The 19,583-nt window shown below is 54.3% G+C and overlaps 6 protein-coding genes across 6 annotated transcripts; 2 read left to right on the plus strand and 4 right to left on the minus strand.

Annotated features, from left to right (window-relative positions):
- Positions 1-433: 433 nt before the first annotated feature.
- CABS01_08472 (short chain dehydrogenase) lies at positions 434-3,583 on the plus strand (the record flags this gene model as incomplete). The annotated part of the gene is made up of 8 exons (XM_060541831.1): positions 434-592; positions 652-988; positions 1,054-1,143; positions 1,217-1,604; positions 1,655-2,063; positions 2,115-2,543; positions 2,629-3,242; positions 3,295-3,583. The coding sequence occupies 8 exons, from the start codon at positions 434-436 to the stop codon at positions 3,581-3,583; spliced, it is 2,715 nt and encodes a 904-aa protein (XP_060401988.1).
- A 391-nt stretch (positions 3,584-3,974) lies between these two features.
- Positions 3,975-6,017, minus strand: CABS01_08473 (uncharacterized protein; the record flags this gene model as incomplete). Its single annotated transcript, XM_060541832.1, has 1 exon — positions 3,975-6,017. One exon carries the CDS (start codon positions 6,015-6,017, stop codon positions 3,975-3,977), a length of 2,043 nt encoding a protein of 680 aa, XP_060401989.1.
- A 1,189-nt stretch (positions 6,018-7,206) lies between these two features.
- On the minus strand, positions 7,207-8,357 carry CABS01_08474 (short chain dehydrogenase; the record flags this gene model as incomplete). Its single annotated transcript, XM_060541833.1, has 6 exons — positions 7,207-7,265; positions 7,316-7,428; positions 7,517-7,572; positions 7,626-7,762; positions 7,830-8,002; positions 8,056-8,357. The coding sequence occupies 6 exons, from the start codon at positions 8,355-8,357 to the stop codon at positions 7,207-7,209; spliced, it is 840 nt and encodes a 279-aa protein (XP_060401990.1).
- A 1,003-nt stretch (positions 8,358-9,360) lies between these two features.
- Positions 9,361-11,249, minus strand: CABS01_08475 (major facilitator superfamily transporter; the record flags this gene model as incomplete). Its single annotated transcript, XM_060541834.1, has 4 exons — positions 9,361-9,749; positions 9,800-10,506; positions 10,560-11,075; positions 11,137-11,249. The coding sequence occupies 4 exons, from the start codon at positions 11,247-11,249 to the stop codon at positions 9,361-9,363; spliced, it is 1,725 nt and encodes a 574-aa protein (XP_060401991.1).
- Positions 11,250-13,511: 2,262 nt separating this feature from the next.
- Positions 13,512-15,348, plus strand: CABS01_08476 (ThiF family protein; the record flags this gene model as incomplete). Its single annotated transcript, XM_060541835.1, has 4 exons — positions 13,512-13,704; positions 13,785-13,924; positions 14,006-14,578; positions 14,632-15,348. The coding sequence occupies 4 exons, from the start codon at positions 13,512-13,514 to the stop codon at positions 15,346-15,348; spliced, it is 1,623 nt and encodes a 540-aa protein (XP_060401992.1).
- A 3,702-nt stretch (positions 15,349-19,050) lies between these two features.
- CABS01_08477 (uncharacterized protein) lies at positions 19,051-19,368 on the minus strand (the record flags this gene model as incomplete). The annotated part of the gene is made up of 1 exon (XM_060541836.1): positions 19,051-19,368. The coding sequence occupies one exon, from the start codon at positions 19,366-19,368 to the stop codon at positions 19,051-19,053; it is 318 nt and encodes a 105-aa protein (XP_060401993.1).
- Between the last annotated feature and the right edge of the window lie 215 nt (positions 19,369-19,583).

Raw genomic sequence — 19,583 nt, forward strand, 5'->3', positions numbered from 1 at the left:
GGGCATGTGACATGGAGTGGCGGGGTTGACTTCCTTCCCCACATGACCTCATGTGCACGATGGGGTACGTGGGTACCTCGTCGCGCTCGAGTCCATTGGAGACTTTGTATCCCACGGCAAACGGAGCATGTGAAGTTTGGCCTTAGCCGCTTTCAGACTAGCGTAATTCGTCGGCTTCGGACACAGCAAGCTGCCTCGGCTCTCTGAGCGGCTGCCGTCACGCTGCACAGAAGACAGTTGCCGGAAGCGCAGAAGTTAGAAAACCACCACGTCCGTCCTTTCACAAGAACAAAAGATTCATTGGATTGATCATCGTTGCGACCTCTTAACCATATCCAATCTCCAAACTTCTTCTGGATTTCTCTGTGCCACCTGTATTTCCATTTAGCGACTGTTCTCTCCCTCTCTCTCTTCAATCCATCACATACACACAATGGCTGGTCAGCTACGCTTCGACGGCCAGGTCGTCGTCGTCACTGGCGCTGGCGGTGGCCTCGGCAAGGCCTATGCCACCTTCTTTGGCTCCCGCGGCGCCAGCGTCGTCGTCAACGACCTCGGAGGCTCCTTCAAGGGCGAGGGCAACTCAACCAAGGTATGGCATCTGATAGATAGAAGCGTCCGGGTGCGCATCGCTGACGTCTGACTACCCAGGCGGCCGACGTTGTCGTCAACGAGATCAAGGCTGCCGGCGGCAAGGCCGTGGCCAACTACGATTCGGTCGAGAACGGTGACAAGATCATCGAGACGGCGATCCAGAACTTTGGCCGCATTGACGTGCTGATCAACAATGCTGGCATCCTGCGCGATATCAGCTTCAAGAACATGAAGGACGAGGACTGGGACCTGATTATGAAGGTGCACGTCAAAGGATCGTACAAGTGCGCTCGCGCGGCGTGGCCCCATTTCAGGAAACAAAAGTACGGCCGTGTCATCAACACGGCCTCGGCTGCCGGTCTCTTTGGCAGCTTCGGCCAGTGCAACTACTCTGGTACGTGTCCCACCCGGTGCCCAATTGATATAAATCGCCTCGTGATGCTAATCCGGTTCGTGCAGCTGCCAAGTTGGCCATGGTCGGCTTCACCGAGACTCTGGCAAAGGAGGGCGCCAAGTACAACATCCTGTGCAATGTCATTGCACCAATCGGTACGTGCAACGTGTGGGCAAGCGGAGCCGCGGGCAGGGGAGATAAATCATGAGCGCTAACTGGTACAAACAGCCGCCAGCAGAATGACCCAGACTGTGATGCCGCCCGATGTGCTGGAGATCTTGAAGCCCGAATGGGTCGTTCCCCTCGTCTCCGTCCTCGTACATAAGGACAACAAGGATGAGAACGGTTCCATCTTCGAGGTTGGCGGTGGTCACATTGCCAAGCTGCGTTGGGAGCGGTCCAGCGGTCTCCTCCTCAAGGCCGACGACAGCTACACACCCAGCGCCGTCATTAAGAAGTGGGATCAGGCCATCGACTTCTCCAAGCCTCAGTACCCCTCTGGTCCTAATGACTTCTTGACCCTCTTGGAGGACTCCATGAAGATGGGCCCCAACGAGCAGGGTGAAAAGGTTGACTTCACCGGCCGTGTGGCTCTCGTCACTGGCGGTGGTGCCGGGTAAGCTTATGGAACATTGCATGTGCTCGTTCGCAGCTAATAGCCTTCAGTATCGGTCGTGCCTACAGTTTGGCATTCGCCAAGCACGGCGCCACGGTCGTTGTCAACGACTTGGTCAACCCCGACGATGTTGTCAACGAAATCAAGAAGCTTGGCGGCAAGGCTGTTGGTATCAAGGCCTCAGCAGAAGACGGCGATGCTGTTGTCAAGGCCGCGATTGATGCTTTCGGACGCATTGATATCATTGTCAACAACGCCGGCATCCTCCGCGACAAGGCCTTCAACAACATGGACGACAGCCTCTGGGACCCCGTCCTGAACGTCCACCTCCGCGGTACCTACAAGGTCACCAAGGCCGCCTGGCCGTACTTCCTCAAGCAGAAGTACGGACGCGTCATCAACACCACCTCCACCTCTGGCATCTACGGCAACTTTGGCCAGGCCAACTACGCCGCGGCAGTAAGTATCATGGCGTTGAACCTCGGGACATGATCACTAACAAACGTACAGAAATGCGGTATCCTGGGCTTCTCCCGTGCGCTCGCGCTCGAGGGCTACAAGTACAACATCTACGTCAACACCATTGCTCCCAACGCCGGCACTGCCATGACAAGAACCATCATGCCCGAGGAGATGGTCCAGGCCTTCAAGCCCGACTACATTGCGCCCGTTGTCCTCGCCCTCTCCAGCGACAAGGTCCCCAAGAACCCTACCGGCGGCCTGTACGAGGTTGGCAGCGGTTGGGTCGGCCAGACCCGCTGGCAGAGAACCGGCGGCCACGGCTTCCCCGTCGACGTCCCCTTGACTCCCGAGGAGGTTCTCAAGCACTGGGACGCCATCAGAAACTTCGAGGACGGTCGCGCCGACCACCCCGAGAAGACCCAGGATGGCCTTCAGAGCATCATGGCAAACATGGAGAACAAGAGCAACAAGTCCAAGGTATGAAGACTTTCTCGGCAGCGCAATCCTGTAAAGTAGCAATAGCATCAAAAATAAGAACAATGTTGATCAAGTGTCCTTACAGTCAGAGGCAAGCTCCGGAGGTGACAGCAAGTACCTCGACGCCATCAAGGCCGCGCAGAACGCCGAGAGCAAGGGAACCGAGTTCCAGTACGAGGAGCGCGACGTGATGCTCTACAACCTGGGCATCGGCGCCAAGCGCGACCAGCTCAAGTACGTCTTTGAGGGTGCCGACGACTTCCAGGTGGTGCCAACCTTCGGCGTCATCCCGCCCTTCAACACGGAGCTGCCGTATAACTTTGATGACATTGTCCCCAACTTCTCCCCCATGATGCTTTTGCACGGCGAGCAGTACCTCGAGATCAAGAAGTACCCCATCCCCACCGCCGCCAAGCTCGTGTCCACAGGCAAGCTCCTCGAGGTCGTTGACAAGGGCAACGCCGCCATTGTCAAGAGCGGCATCACCACGGTCCATGCCGAGACCAAGGAGCCCGTCTTCTACAACGAGATGACTGTGTTCCTCCGAGGCTGCGGCGGATTCGGCGGCCAGAAGAAGCCCGCGGACCGTGGCGCCAGCACGGCGGCCAACAAGCCTCCTTCCCGCCACCCCGACGTCGTTGTCGAGGAGAAGACGACCGAGGAGCAGGCGGCGCTGTACCGTCTGAGCGGTGATTACAAGTGAGTTGAAGTTACTTCCTAAGTATTAAGATTGTTGACTGACGTTTGACAGCCCCCTCCACGTCGACCCTGCCTTTGCCAAGATGGGCGGCTTCAAGGCCCCCATCCTCCACGGCCTCTGCTTCTTCGGCGTCGCCGGCAAGGCCGTGTACGAGCGCTTCGGCCCCGTCAAGAACATCAAGGTGCGCTTCGCCGGCACCGTCATCCCCGGGCAGACGCTCGTGACGGAGATGTGGAAGGACGGCGGCAAGGTCATTTTCCAGACAAAGGTCAAGGAGACGGGCAAGCTGGCCATTGGCGGCGCTGCGGCGGAGCTGGTTGATGACAAGAGCAAGCTCTAAACTGTTGCGTGGAAGACTACTCCGGACATGTTTTTTTCTAGTTTGTATGAGTACATGGCTCTCTCGGTATGATTCATGAGATTTTTCAAATCAAGTTTAGGAATAAGGCAGGTTATGAACTTTAAAGTTGAATGTATTTACCAATTACAAAAGGTTATTTTGTTGTAGATGAGCGCCGCGAGACGACAGCCCTCATTTACTCTACCCTCATGATGTGAGGTTGTTCCCGTTTCTCGACCATCCCGCAAGCCCTGAACGCCCCAGAAATGCCCATATACCGGTATACTCATGACCTTGTCAAACTCCGAGGCTCTTGTCTTTCTTTCTCTCGTGTTTCCCAACATGCCGCATCATGCCGCTCTACAAAGCACACATGTACTCGGAGCGTGCTTCACACAAAAATGGTCTCAACCACAAAGTCGCAGAGCTCTGGCAAGGTCGGCAATTGACCGTTCTTGAGGCGGTTCTCGACCGGCGAGACCCCGTTCCTGGCGAAACCCGTCTCCAAAAAGGCTTTTTCGGCCCCATTCAGCTCGCGTTTCTCCGTCTCGCGCCACTTGGTCTCGGCCTCTTCCCTGGCCAGCCTCAGCACCGAGTCGGTGTCCTCGCTCTCCCAGAGATTGCACCTCGAGCACTCGGTGCAGGGCCGCGGGTCACCGTCCGGCCTAAAGTGGTCGCAAAAGTGCCTGTACCCTTCGCCGTCGCCGTTGGTACCGCCAATGTCCTTGCGGCAGACGTAGCACATCTTGTAGCCACAAGGACAGGTGAGCTTGTTGCAGCCCGAGTTCTTGACGAATGACGTATGGCATCGCGGGCAGACGCGTTTGATGGCCATGCTCATCGCCTGCTCAACCTGCGTACGCAACGCCACCAGAGACGACTCGTTGCATACGTGAATGTCCTTCCAGGCCTTGGCACAGGATAGACACGAGCTTTTCCCGCAATCGGGGTTTTGACATGCAAATTTGAGTCCACGACGTCGTCGGCGATGGCGGCCCAGAGCCAGGTGCCACTGTGCGACCAGGCGGTCGCCAACCGTCTGCTTCGTGCTGATGAGAAGACAGAGAAAGGAGGATAACAAGACCACAGGGAGGAGGAACGGAACCGTTGCGATGCAGACGAATAATAGCGCAAGACTGAGTAAACTGTCAAGTCTGATTCGAAGTTGCGTTTCTTGCGCTGGGAGGTAGATGTCATCCACTTCTGCATAGTCGCAAAAGGGGCAACGAATAAGGGGCATGTTAGAAGTCAGGAGACTGTTTTCTGCCAAACGCTGGTCGAGTTTACGGAGAATCTCGGCGCCCTTCTTCTCCTCTAGCATGGCGCGGTGTATGTGCTCGTAGGGAATATGACCAGGGCACCCGTTCCCTTCGACGGCGAGACATCTCAGCGTGCCGTGATTTGTGTCGATGCTGCTGTGCCATCCCTGGCCAAATACAGCTTCCGTAATAGAGTGTTGAACACAGCGGAAACAGAGCATATGCCCGTCCGTGTTGCAGGTTGTAAATTCCTCAAAGGTGGACTCGGTGAAACAGCATGCGCACTCGTGCATGGCGCCGGCTTCCTCGGCTTCTTCATTATTCATCAAGGAGGCCAGACCTCGATCCTTGTCCTCTTGCGTCTGCCGTGCCCGGTCTTTCAGCGGTCGAACCAAATCACGGTACAGCTCAGAGTCGAGCTCTGCGTTCCCCGTGGCCTTTAGAGACGGCACGATGGCGCCTTGGCCAGTTGACTTCCATATTATCAGCGGATGATTTTCGGCTTCGCCCGTAGCGACCGGTTTCCGGCGGAGAAAGAGGGACGATATGGTGAAACGCCACGACTTTGACGACAACGAGACGAGAGTGTTGCGGGCTTCGAGATAGGAGTAGTTGGACTCGGCGAGGACGGCGTTGATGGTGGAGCGCGAGAGGCCCTTGAATTCGTGCCAAGCCAGCGCTTGCACGGCGTGTTTGTACTCGGGACTTCGGAAAGCTTCGACGCGGGGGATCAAAGCCTCGTTTTGCTCTCCTGCTTCTTCGTTCGCAACCGGGGTCCTGGCAGGTTGGTTATCGACAGTCCTCCAGCGACCCTTGACCCAGGCGACGCGATTCTTCAACAAGGCGTCGATCACAACAGCCAGCCTCGATTCCTCGTCAAAATTGATCAACATTTCGCGGAAGACCTGAATTTGAATATCAGGGAAGATGGCCGCAAGAGCCTCGAGGCTGTTGTTAAGCTCGCGAAGGTCGGGACAGTCGGGAGACAGCGCAGGGAGCTGCTCCTCGTCGTAGATGTATCCATAGTGGGAGGCGGAGGTAGAGGTAGAGCTAGCGTCTGTCGTCTGAGAGGAGGCGTTCTCAGAAGCCTTTTGGAGAGAGCTGGACGACGAGGTCTTGGAGCGGCTGGAGACGAGTTTGTCGGTAGAGGATCCGAGAAAAGTTGTGAGGCCCATCTTGTCAGTTCATGGTTGGTGTAGGCCTCGCATGGCGTGGAACCGGCGGTGACGGTCTACGGGCACAGCGGGAGGCAAGGCAGCTACCGCGACATATAAGTACAGTCGAGCTTTGTGACGACGTTCGCAGAAAGAATGGGTTTCGCAGTGTTTGCTGACGAGTGGGCGCGAGGGTGTGCGGTGTGAAGTTGTCAAGGATGTCGCCAGGTCCCTGGTCGTTGGGAAATGGCGGACAGGGAAGCACAGATCGGGGACTGTTATCGTTGTTGAAATGAATGTGACCAGGTTCCTTAGTGCCGAGTGATGCTCATGTAAGGACGACGCCGATGTATCTTTTGGGCGTGCTCAGGCGGCCTGGTACCTCTAGTGGCTGTGTCTGAAAAGACCATGCGGGGGAGTTTAGGGGAATGACCACCAGCTGGCGAGGCGTTGGTTAGCGATGCCCATAGTGGAAGCCCCCGACCTTTACTAAGGCGGTGCCAAGGCCAATCATCTCTACGCGTTAGCTGCAGCGCTCCATCTTCATGCAAACACTAACAGTCTCTGATCACAACCAGCTCGAGCAGGGAAGGACGTCCCAACAGTTGCAAGTGCCTCGGCCACTGGGTGTACCGGGCTGCCGTCACACGGTAGCCCACGCTGATGGGAAACGAATATGACCTTCATTCGGGTATCCTTGTATGGCCACGGAGTACTGAAGACTCATCACCACTCATTCAATCTGAACTTTGCCTAAATGCAAACAAGTGAAGGGGGAAATACTTCGAGTGAGGCGCATACAAGCGGTGATGCCATGTGTCTCGGTACTCCCCTCGATAAAGTCGTTTCACATCACAATGATTCTGTTCGAGAATTGGCAAACGCTAGCTCTTAATCCTGTATGCAGCATCATCTGCGGTATGCTATTGTGACATTAGTATGTCTTGACTCAAGTCAGTCTACCGAGTCCGGCAAAGTAGTAAGATCGTGTCACAGGGGGGATAGTTTGGATGTGATATTTTTCCACTTGCTCTACAGCCTAGATCTCTCGCAAGAAAAACGTGGTCTAGCGTAGTCGAACCCCTCATGCTTCCAAAACAAAACGCTGGTTGATCTACAGGTCTACCTCCCTGGCCGGCACGTCGGCCGCTCGAGTCCGTTTGATATACGCCCTGCACTCTATACATCCCACCTCCACTCCAATCACCGCTTAATCGATAACCGAGGGCCTCCCCTTCAAGACTTGCGGTGGAGAAGGCCGGCGGCACCCTGTGTGAAGAGTCAGGCATAATTCAATGTACACGATTCAAAAGTCAAACTCGCCTGGTGTTGAGGGAAGATGAGCGTGTCTGCGACGACAACGTTCTCTCTCCTAGTAGTCGTAAAGACGACAACCTCTGCGATATCTTCAGGGGTGAGAGGCTCACACCCGCTGTGGCATAGTTAGCATCGTGCTAATACTTGAAGCTTCTCGCAAGGTCTGAGACAGAAGCATCCAAAAGAGTAAAGCATTGACTTACGCGTAAACAGCGTCGGCCTTGGACTTGTCACCGTAAAAGCGGACGACGGAGAATTCCTATAGCATGTTAGATCTCGTGACTAACACTAGGCTCCCAAGAGATGGCTTACAGTCTCGACCTGGCCGGGGTCAATACCAATGACGCGGATGCGAGTCGCAATTAGCTCCTTTCTCAAGCTGTCGGTGAAACTGCGCACGGCGGCCTTGGTCGCGCAGTAGATTGAGCCACCGGGGTACGGCTCACGACCTGCCATGGCGACGATCAGTCAAACGTGGTCTTTCGCAAACATAAGACTGAGAGGCGCCAAACTCACCAGCAATGGAGCCAATGTTGATAATGTCTCCTGAGCCGCCATCGGGGCGCGCCTTGAAGATGGGGAGAATGGCCTGCGTCACATTGATGAGGCCGGTGACGTTGGTAGCGAACATGACGTTGATATCCTCCTCAGCGATCTCGGGAGCCTTGGCAACTCCCTTGACGAGGCCGCTTTGGAGCCAGTGTCAGTTAAAAGCCAGACTGAGAATGAGCAGCAAACGTACGCATTGTTCACGAGGATGTGAATATCCTTGAACTCCTCAGGCAGATTAGGCACCAGCTGGCGGACCTCCTCGGGGTTGCTGACGTCCAGCTTGACGGGGTGGATCTTGACGCCGCTGCCGACCTCCTTTTGGATTTCGGCGGCGACCTCCTTGAGGGTGTCGATGCGGCGGGCTGTGAGAATGAGCTTGAGGTTTTTGGGCGCCGTACGGGCATATTCAAAGGCCGTGCTCTTGCCGATACCGCTCGAGGCACCGGTGATGAGCACCGTCTTGCCTTCGAGGCGCTTTGCTGCGGCGGACATTATGGTTCTGTGATGGTTCTGGTGGAGGACTTTGCGCAGTGAAGAATGCAGCTGAGGCTGTTGGCGTTGAGATGACAAGAGTGAAGAGCAGACGGAGCGAGCTATACGGGTATAGGGGCGCATGTGTGAAGTGAGAGGAACCGGGAAAGAAGAGGGTCGGTTCGGGGATGAATTAGTTGCTTATATACCTGACTCTATCTGGGATTCTGCAGAAGTCAGGAGAAGGTTGCTTTTGCTCGTACAGTTGCTATTATCCAATGAAAGGGAAGGATTAGTAGGGGAAGCTGTTCCGGTACAGAAAAAAGGTCTCGACACGTTTCCGACTACAGAGGCAAAGGAGGGACGGATAAGACGAGGGGAGAGCACAAGTGGACGGCACGGCGCACGGAATGGATGGGCCCCACACTGCGGGGTTTCAACCGACCGATAACCGGCGGGGACAGGCGATTGCATCATTTTTGCTTGAAGCTTCTTCACTCGACACAACTTGTAGTGACCCCATCACTTATTCAAGTATAAGTAGCAAGGCTAGTCTTTTGCTATGGGGGAATTGACAAGAGGGTCTAATGGGGCTCATTCATAGCCTTCTTGGCCATGACAGGCTGTCGCGCCGATGAGGTGATTGACAAGTCCGGCTTGTTTGTACTTGGCGGCCTTTTCTATCCCCGCACCATGCGGCACCAACGCCGATGAGCTCTACCCGGCTGAGATTCCGACAGGCAGCCCAGGGTTACATAGGCCAGGGTTGCGGCTTGCTACGCCCTCGGTTCAGTCAACGGTCACCGTTGTTTTCCGGTTGTTGGCCGCGGAGTGGTTCCAAATAATTCGACATTGATAATTAATACTGACATGAGGTATTGCTCATAAACCCATTCTCATCATATATAACCGTTGATGCCCAAATATTGACAGTGAGAACCCCATAACGCCGGCCAGGTGCTATGCTTCAGAAATCATTCAACCAAACCCAACAATAAAGATACAGCGCTCGCTATACACAGGCTCAGTCCGTTGTTGTTGAAGAAACCAACGTCGTGGCTGCCGATGCCCTCCGTCTCCTCTCCACCTCGGTTCTGATGTGCATTTGCCGCTGCTCCTCGATAGTAACACGATTTCGACGATAGACGCCAAAACTGAGTAGGATCGCTATGCCAGATAGAATAGCTCCCACTTGCATGTCTTTGCAGAAGGAGTCGGTATAGACTTGACGCACGGCTGCGGCTTGCGCCTCCGTCAAGTTCGCCCCTGCCCCGTGGAGCGACGACAGCTGTCCCGGTGTGAGCACGCCAGTCAACTCGTCTCGCATGAAGTTGCCCAAGATGGCCGTTGACGCGGCGATTCCCAGACTGCCACCGAGAATCCGCACCTGTGCGATGATTCCTTGTGCGGGGGCTTTGCTCCGTTAGCTGTCTGTCTACATCTAGCAGAGTCAGATTACTCACCATGATCTGGAATCTCGGACTCCGTGGCTCCTAGGACGGTTGATGAAGTGGCTGACAAACCAAAGCCAAAGCCGATAAACGTAAGGAAACCAAGTGCTTTGGGTTCCAGTTCCACAGACGACGACAGTGTCGTCATTAAGCCGCAGCCGATACACACGAAGCAGCTTGCCGTCGTCATTGTCTCAAAAAGTCGGTTCTTTTTCTTGTTGATGATTCCGCCGAGAGTGGTTCCTAGCGCGACAGAGCCTAGCATGGGGAGAAGTAGAATACCCGCAAGCAACGAACTCTTTCCGTTGACGATCTGCAAGTGGACAGGGAAGGCGTAGATGACCAGGAGGTACGGAAACCCGAGAAACATCGTGTTGAGGATTGTGGCGACGTAGACACGGTTGCGCAGAAGTCGCATCGGAATAGCGGCCATGATGCGGCTGCTCCAGAACTTGGCGACGAGAGCCTCCCATCCCAACAATAAAATGAAGCATACGCCACCGACGGTAACGGGGGCGATGAAGACGGCTTGACGCCACTTATTGCCGTCCGAGCCGACATTTTGAAAGGAGAAGACAACGAGAACTGATGCTGCAACGAGAAGAAAGGAGCCCACGATATCCAGCTCCTTCCAGCGTCTACGTTGCAGCGTCGGGAGGTGTTTAGCGTCGGGCCATGTCAGGTAGAAGATGAGCATTGAGACGAAGCCAACGGGACCACTGTTTTGATGTTAGAACACGGACGTTCTTCTCCAAGGACTGGGTTCACTCACTTGATCCAAAAGATCCACCGCCAAGAGGCGTAATGGGTAAGGATACCTCCCAGAACTGGGCCAAGCACACCGGCGCTCGCAATGACCATGCCGACGAGGCTGGACATGTACTGAAGCAAGTGCTTGGGGGCAACCTCAGGAAAGATAATCATGGTGATGGAATAAAGGCCTGGCGGAAACTTAGCAAATGACTTGACGATAACTAGCATTCTCTTCTCACCAGAACCACCCAAGCCTTGCAGGGCACGGCATGCAACCAGCTGCTCCAAGTTCTGGGCAAACCCGCAGCCCAGGGAAAAGGCGAAGAAGATGATGAAGCTTGCCAAAAAGGCATTGCGGCGGCCAACAATGTCGGATGCTCGAGCCACCAAGACGGCACAACTTAGGTATGTGAGCGTGTATGCGAGTGCAACCCAGTTGATCAAGTCGACCGAGTCAAACTCTGTGCCAATGGTGTACAGACTTGTTGCCACGATTGAAGCATCCAACATGGAAAGGAACAGTCCAAGACAGAGTCTTTCGGGCAGGTTAGCATAGAGATCTACAGCAGCCCTCAACACATCGTGGGGATAATTACCCAATACTGAGCAGCCAGAATCTCCATGGCGGCAAGGTGGCATCTCTGTAATGATGATTCTCTACTAGGCCCTCGGCCTTGGTGGACTCGATGTCCTCCTTGATGTTACCCATGACGATTGCTTCCCTCAACGATGCAGAGTTATGCCAGCAAGTAGCAGTCGCTATGAGAGTGTCGTCGATGTAATGATGTGGTCGTGAATGTCAAATCGAGGTTGTCGGTGGATCCAGGCCTTGTACAACGATTAAGTAGTTGTTGATGTGACTGATGGTTCTGAAGGGATGTTCACTCGGCTTAATCCTGTCCGTCGGTAGGGCGAAAGTCTGACTCGAAGGTCGTCGGTGTCGGAGCAACACTATGTCGACAACCACTCACGATGTACAGATACGGGGTTGAGAAGCAGAGCCGGGGCAACTCATAGTGAAGGATGTCACGAGAGGCCCGGGAAGCGAATCTGACAGGAGGATCAAAAGACGCTTGGGAAGAGAATGCGAGGTCCAAGTAAGCAGAACGGGGCGAAACCCACGAAGGGAACGCGATTAAAAGGTTGACAGGTGCCATGGCCGAACATAAGAGAGAACTGGAGAGGTTGAATCGGCGTTCGGGGCGAGACGAATTAGGGAAAAAACGAACGTTCGGCGTTCAGCAACGCATTCGCATTCGCTAGCTCAGAAACGACCTCCTGAGCTCACGGTCCCAGTTGTTTGTCTTTGGCCCGCCGCTGCTGCCGGCCGTAAGCTGATCCCGTAGGCGAATGCGGCGTGGACCCGGCGCGCCACACCAAAAAAAACCACCAGAGAGTCAAACAAGTCGGTAGTGAGACAGACCAATACCAGTGAGGCGAGCGAAGAAGGGAGGGCACGATAGTGCAATAGTCTAGGCCGCCGCATTTCTTTCGGTCGGAGTCCCCTTGGGGTTTTGTATAGCCTTTCGGTGGCAGCAGGTCGTCCGATGAGGAATGCTAGAACCCGCCTCCCCGACGCACCACGGCCGTTAAAGAATCAGCTGCAACGTGGTCTAGATCCATCATCCAATCCAGGCCCGATCTGATCAATGGTATCTCATCGGCGAAGGCCCTAACTTTCAGCTCCGTGAATCACTGGATCCAGGATAGATGACCTCAATCTTCCAAGTCCGAGGATGGCCAGCATCGTAGTTTGCTCAGCAACGTTTGCCAACGCCGAAGGGTATTCGTGACTACCGACCGAACAATTATGCTCCGCTGGATCCAGCTGCCGAGTGCGCAGCCAGGCCGCAGACTCAGTGCTTAAACCCAGCGACGGGAATGAAGAAGAGAGGCGAATCCGTCGCTGAGGAATGTGGGTTCGACACCGCCTATTCGCAATGCCCACTCGGACGGCGCTCGTAAGTAGGGAGTAAACCATGGTCATGCACTCAAAGTCCTGGCTTCGGTGATCGTTGAGTCTCCGTAGTGGATGGCTGCGCCACGCACCGAATACAATGTGCTGTTAGGATGTGTAAATCCGGGCTATCTCCCACTCTCCCTAGTATCATTTGGGAACTGTAAAGATAGCAGCAGTAACCCCTAAGCAAACAACAGGGTAAGGAGATTATAGAGCAGACCAGACGAGGGAGACGCAAACTTCATTTCGTGGCATGTTTGCTCAGAGTGCACAAAGATATGTACACACGCGCACACGGCAGAGACAGGTGCTGAGTTGAGAGAATTGAGATGGCAAAGAATACTGGCTGGGTTGACTGGGATCTCCGTTGCTTCTTTCTCAGCTTGTTGGTTTTTCATGTTTGGCTTTGAGTGCACATACGACTGACCGTTCCCGGCACTGCTGGTGTCTGACGATCGTAGATGGAGAGGGCGAAGGCAGGGGGTTTTGTTCATACCTGACAAGCAAAGTTCCAGTCAATTTCACAATGTCTAAGGGAAAAAGAAAGCGGAGATGGATCGCAATTGTGGGGCGTTGTCCGGAAGGTAAGACCCCACGGCCGTACGGGTACCAATGCGGCCCTTTCCCGGGCCGGACGGAGGCCCGCCCTCCCACGTGCCTCCTTAGGTAACCAGCACCGTATTAATAAGTCATCGCCTGCTTACCTCATCCGTGGTCTCACACCTCACCGTGCGAAGAACCCCAGCACTATGCTTTGGTGCCACTTCGTCGTTGACGACACTCAGCCCAGGCACCTTCAAACGGCCAAAAAGGCGCTGGCAACGACCGTCCCACATCCAACCCACCACAGTGCACACGTCCTGTCGCTATCGTCAGTCAAGGCCGACTTGCTATCGCATTGACTTATCGAACCTCACTATATCGAGACTTGGACTGTCCCTGGATCTCATCGAATCCTAGTATTCAATACTTGACACATCCCCGTGCGGTCTCTCTTCGCCCGCTTCAACCATGACAGACATCATAGCCGACCAGGCGCCGCCAGCCCTCACCGTGCCATCGGAAAAGGAAAAGAAATATGACCGCCAACTCAGGCTTTGGGCTGCGAGCGGGCAAGCTGCTCTGGAGTCTGCCAACATCTTGCTCGTGAATTCCGGCACGGGCACTGTAGGTGTTGAAACACTCAAGAATCTCGTACTTCCAGGTATGAAACCGGTAGCTTACATGCTGGCTCTGAATGTGCACTGCTATTCAATACTCATCATCCAAAACTAACGTTCTTAGGAATTGGAAATTTCACGATTGCTGATGATGCCGTTGTGAATGAGGCTGATCTTGGCGTCAACTTCTTCCTGGACGAGTCCCATCTCGGCAAGTCCAGGGCCCAGAGCTGTACTGAGCTTCTGCTAGAGCTCAATCCTGAGGTTCAGGGTGATTGGTATCCTAAAACTTCGGTGAGGCAAATGAATCATGGAACCTGTGTCATAAGACTAACACAGTAGCAGGAAAATACGGGCCTCCAGGAGCTTCTTAAAACCTCCAACCCCTTCACCATCATCTTGTACACACTTCCCATGAAACAAGAAGACCTCACCGTACTCGAGTCGTACAGCCGAGAGCACAAGGTGCCAGTGATCGCGATACACTCTGCGGGTTTCTACTCCTATTTCAGCACTCGTCTTCCAGGCATCTACCCCATCGTCGACACTCATCCTGACGTTACAGCCATCACGGACTTGCGGCTATTCACCCCGTGGGAAGAGCTGGAAGCCTTTGCCGACAGCCTGACGAAAGATATTGACAGTCTCGATAGCCATGAACACGGCCACCTGCCATTCGTTGTTATTCTCCTACACTACCTGAAAGAATGGAAGTCATCTCACGACTCTAAGCCCCCGAGCAACTATAAGGAAAAAGTCGAATTTCGCAAGACGGTGGCCGCTGCTACGAGAACAGACAACCCTGAAGGAGGTGAGGAAAACTTTGAGGAGGCTGAAGCTGCCGTGTTGAAGACTATTTCGCCACCGTCACTCCCTTCTGCCGTCAAGGAGGTCTTTGAGTACAAGCATGCCGACGAGGTGAGTGCCCGCTGTATTACCTAAAAAGGCCAACCCACCTAACAACTCTGCAGAACGAAGCCACCTCTAGCTTCTGGATCATCGCAGGAGCGGTCCGTGACTTTTATGAGAAGCACGGCTGTTTGCCAGTACCGGGCGGCCTCCCAGACATGAAGGCCCAAACTAGCGTATATGTTGAGCTTCAGAACATCTACAAGGCCAAGGCCCGCAAAGATGCGGCCGAGGTGCTTGAATCGGTCCGTCAGAAAGCCGGTGGCGAGGGCGTCGACGCAGCCGAGGTCGACTTGTTTTGTAAGAATGCGGCCTTTGTCAAGCTGGTCGTCCCTGCAAGTGGCGGGCCCGAACAACTACGTAGCGTAGCAGGTGAGGAACATCTCCACGAGGATTGCCACAGCCGGTGCTCACACATTGCATTTACAGCGCAGGAATTTGCCAACGACGAAATGGCCAAGGAGGGCGTGGTGCCACTGTCGCTATTCCCAATCTATCTCGCCCTCCAGTCCACGTCACACACACCCACGGCATCTTCGGATGAGATTCTAGACAAGATCAAGACACTGCTTCCAGACTGGAGCGACAACGAGCGGCTCGCGCAGGCGGCGCAAGAGGTAGCCAGGTCTGGCGGTGGAGAGCTGCACAACGTTTCCGCCGTGACAGGCGGTATGGTGGCTCAGGAGACGATCAAAATCATCACGAACCAATACGTACCCATCGAGAACACCTGCATATTCGACGGCATCGCAAGCCGATGCCAAATTCTTCGTCTCTAGGGGGTCGGAAATACTTTCCAATCCGGCCGCTCGTGGTAACCCCTGGCTTTCATGAGAACGGCCGTCCATGAACCATGGACCGTGGACCCCACTAGAGCAAGGCGTGCGGGGAAGCTGACGATGCTATGTCCAGCCAGCGTGGTTGGTGAAAAGTTGGGAGCAACTCCCCTTGGGCGGAGAGATGAGGGGAAGACGATGGTACGCACCGTGACCCTGGGAGAACCCCAAGGGGGAACCGTCCGGCATTGAAGTCGCAGATCCCGGAAGAATAGATTGTTTTTCCAATATTGGAGAAAGGTCAAAGGGGGGTAGTGGTGGCAGTGGTACCTAGAGCTGGGAGACATGGAGATGGTTTCCGGGATGGCAATTTGTTTGGGGGAGGGGTGTGTGGTTGCAACTCTAGCGCCGCAGCAAACTGATTTGCAATGCCGGGGTTGGGCAAGGACACCACTTTAACCATCACTGGACCCTGTCGGATGGGTGTGTGGTTGTCTGGGCGGAGATCACGTCGGACCGCAGTCCCTTACAGCTACCTTACCTGGGATGTGGATGAATTGCGATGCGGCCAGGGGTATGCGGAACCGCTCTGGAGCAGATGGACGTGACGAGGGCTGACGATGGCGACCTGGAGAAGTCCACCTGCTATGCCTCATGATATGATTCTTGTCGGCTTCATAATCTTCAAGGGCCCTATTCACCGCCAATTGTTCAGTCTTTGACCGTACATATGCAAATGATGAGTGATCTGTCAGTCTTGCCGTGATATCAGGTCCCGAGAATGAAACTTCCGGATTGTGGGCAAAAGTGTCCGCAGTGAAAAGGCATCGATCGTCTGATCTGTACAGAGAGTACGACATTGAAAACACTGAAAATGCATGCCAAGAACTCGGACGATTTCGGAGAGATAAGGATTCTTTGCTTCTCAGATCATTCCGGTGGGATATGGGATATAATTCTTCAACGGCCCCCAAACCTTTGAATTTCCTTATTAAAAAGAAACTGATAAGTGAGAAGTGCTGGGTAGAAGATTCTTCCCTGACTCAAACGACGGCATATAACAGCGGAGCCGCCCGTTTATTGTGGTCTTATTCATACAGAAACAATGTAACATACTGCGCGACTGAGGGAATAAAACAACGTCAAACAAGTGAACAACAACCAAAACGATTCGGAAGTTCAAGAACAGAAAACCGCAAAGGGTATCAGGAACATTCCGACTTTGGAGCCGGATGTCCAGAATTTCCAATTCTGGAATATGAACGAGGGCGGCTCTGGACGGAACAGGAATCCGATTAGCGACAGCTAAGAAAGCGACTTCTTGGTATTGGTACAGAATCTGGACGTGATGGTCAGCATATTACCAAGGTTTTCGGCTGGCTTTCCGAAAGGACTGCCTCCAAGGCATTGGAAAGGCACGAAACTAGCGAAATGTCTGTCTGACAGTTCTTCAATGTCTGGCACGATCCATAAGCAATACGCAAGCCAACGGCGGGAATAAGAGGGTGTAGATGGGTGCAGATGGGCGTGTGTGTGCGTCTGAGCCGTGTCAGCAGACACCCATCAACTTCACGATCCTCTGCAGGTTCGTCCGGCTGGCCTTGCAGGCTGAACCGGCGGCGGGCGGCAAGGTCGGATACGTGCGGCGAGTTGCCCGAGCAAGTGTCAAAGTGGGCTGCCGTATGATGGGATGCGTACCTCCTGGGCTGGGCGATGCATCTCGAGACGGTTTGCAAGCCGCATGCCTCCATCGAGTTGCTATCATGGCGGTCAAGGAGGGGCTATTCTCAGGATGCGCATCCAAGATGGGTCAGGGTGCATGGACTGCGCAGAATGTAACCGACAGGAAGACTTTGAACGGCGGCTATATCGTCAAATCCAAGTGATGGAGCAATAGCGCCGACTTCTTCTGCGGCGTAGTGCTACTTGTGCTGTTGCTTCGATCCCGCAGTGCGTTTGACGGGCCCAAGATCGAGGTGTGGAAATAGAGTCAATCTTCGTAGAGGACAAGGGCCGGCAAAAGGATTGACAAGACTTGTCAAAATGTATGACGTTTTCTCCAAAGTAGAATACCCCAGACTTCTTCTTCGCTCATCAGATGGACAAGCGGGTCCTGTATTGAACCGAGAATAACGGGCAGAGAAAGGCGCAGCCGTCTCTGTGCGGGCTGGTCCGTAAACGGGCTCGCTGCCCGTCAAGTAGAGCCGTCACTCGACAACTTTCCCTGTCTCTCGGGCGCAGCCGTCGAGCAGCCGAGCCAGATGCGTCAATAAGATTAGACACGTGTCGATAAAGGTGGCGGGCCGAATTGCTGTGCCGGCGAACATAGTAAGCTGGGCAGGCCTCTTTCGGAAGCCAGTTTGAACGACATGTACGAGCCTCGAAAATGCACACTCGAGAGCGCCCATGCGGCATTTCGCAGTCTTCGTGATCACTCCCGCGTATATCCCGCAGGAGGCCTTACAAGTTACGGATAGTCGTCGGAGAGGCCCTTGTCATTCTGATTACTCGCAAATTGAGCATACTCTGGGACCGGACTCGCGGAAGAATCTGGCTGAGTAAATCACGGTTACACTGCCCCGGTCGACCGTCGGCTTGAGAAGTTGCAAGCTTCAGTCAGCGTCGGACACAAGCCGCTACTGGAAGGCCAACCATGCTTCATGCAAACATACGCACCCCTACCTCCACAACCCGTGACTCAAAGATCCCCGCAGGAGAAGCGCGGCTAGACAGGAGACGACAAGTCTAGACGGTTCGCCGGGTCCGATACCCTCTGCTATTGCACAATCCTGAATCTGGGGAACCATGCCTTCAGGAACCTTGGAGATCATCCTCTGCAGACCATGGACAAGCTACTGCAGGAGTGCCTGGTGGTTTGCGACTGCGAAAACGATGCCGCCTCGTTGATCGACGTGATCAAAGACCATCTTTTGCGGTGTTCTGTGATGCCAAAACATATCTCAGCCTGTAGTGTTGCCACTGGCCGGGAGTACCGCGTGAGGCACATGGCAACTCAAAGAGGGATATATCCCACAAGCCAGCATATGCCGTGGTCATGCAGATTAGCGAAAGACATTGTTTCATCTCAGGTTGTCGGGGAGGCCATTGTTCCCTGTAGTGGCGCGTGTAGTCGGCATTATAGAGAGAGTAGTCTTCTCTTCAAAATCCAACGGTATGCAGGAGCAGGCACCCGCTCCAGGCCAGCGAGGAAGGGCGCCTAAGAGTGAGGTGCTGTCGGCTGACCGGATCGAGCATACCACACCTTAGTCGATGTGTTTTAGACTTCTAGTCATGCCTGGTCGATGGAGGAGGGAGGCAATGTTGTGGGGTATCGAATACCCAATAAGTACGGATGCATTGCACGAGGTCAACCGCGAAGTGAAGGTTAGCTCTTGTCGAGCACATGAGCGGTCACCGCCACAGTACCAGGTCTTCAGTGCGGTGCGTCAGCGGGAGATTGAGACACAACGGCCCAGAGACAGACGTGGTGGTGATAAGATCAGGGAGTCCCTCAGTGAGCCGTGTGTCGTTCTTTGGGTCCGCAAAGACCTAGATGCATTAGTGTGGCTTTTAGCAGTTGAATAGGCGTTCCTTACTTTAGGCAAATCTGCTCCTTTAACGGATGACGGGCGGCAGACAATACGCAGGGGACATGGGAACGGTTCGTCGGGAGAGGTGCCAGGTACAGCTCCTCAGCAAGGCGTGTCATTGCGTGGAAGGCTGTCCACCTGATGTGTCTTGCCGTTGTTGATTAGTGCAGGCTCTCCAGGTACAGTTGTTCCGTCCAGGTCGCGCACGCGAGACTCTGAACACATACCCAGTAATGATGGAGGCCGGCCGGAATAGAAACCAAGGGAGGAAAGGTCGAGACGGTAGAGGAGGCAGCGTGGTTGGAGGAACCAAACTTGTAATGCAAAGGGGTGTGGGGAGGGTAGGAGCGGTTATGGAGCTATATGAGACGGGCGGCAGATTTAAGTACTCCAAGAAGTAGAGGGAAGAAGCAGAAAAGAAGAATAGGCGCATGCTGGTGTGACATGGGCTGTGATGAATGCGTGACTGAGCCGCTTCGTCCGTCTGGCGCTCCTGTGAGAGGTACCCGTCGGTAGGGCCGGTCGTCCTGGATCGATGAAGCCAAAATTGAGACCCACGATGGGCGGCACATGCCGGCGGGAAGTGCTTTGAAACAGCCGAAAGCTTTCGGGATCGAAGCCGGGCAGAAATAAGGTCTCTCTGTTGGA

This window comes from Colletotrichum abscissum (assembly GCF_030869225.1).
Source record: "Colletotrichum abscissum strain IMI 504890 chromosome Unknown Scaffold_19.1, whole genome shotgun sequence".
Lineage (NCBI taxonomy): Eukaryota > Fungi > Ascomycota > Sordariomycetes > Glomerellales > Glomerellaceae > Colletotrichum > Colletotrichum abscissum.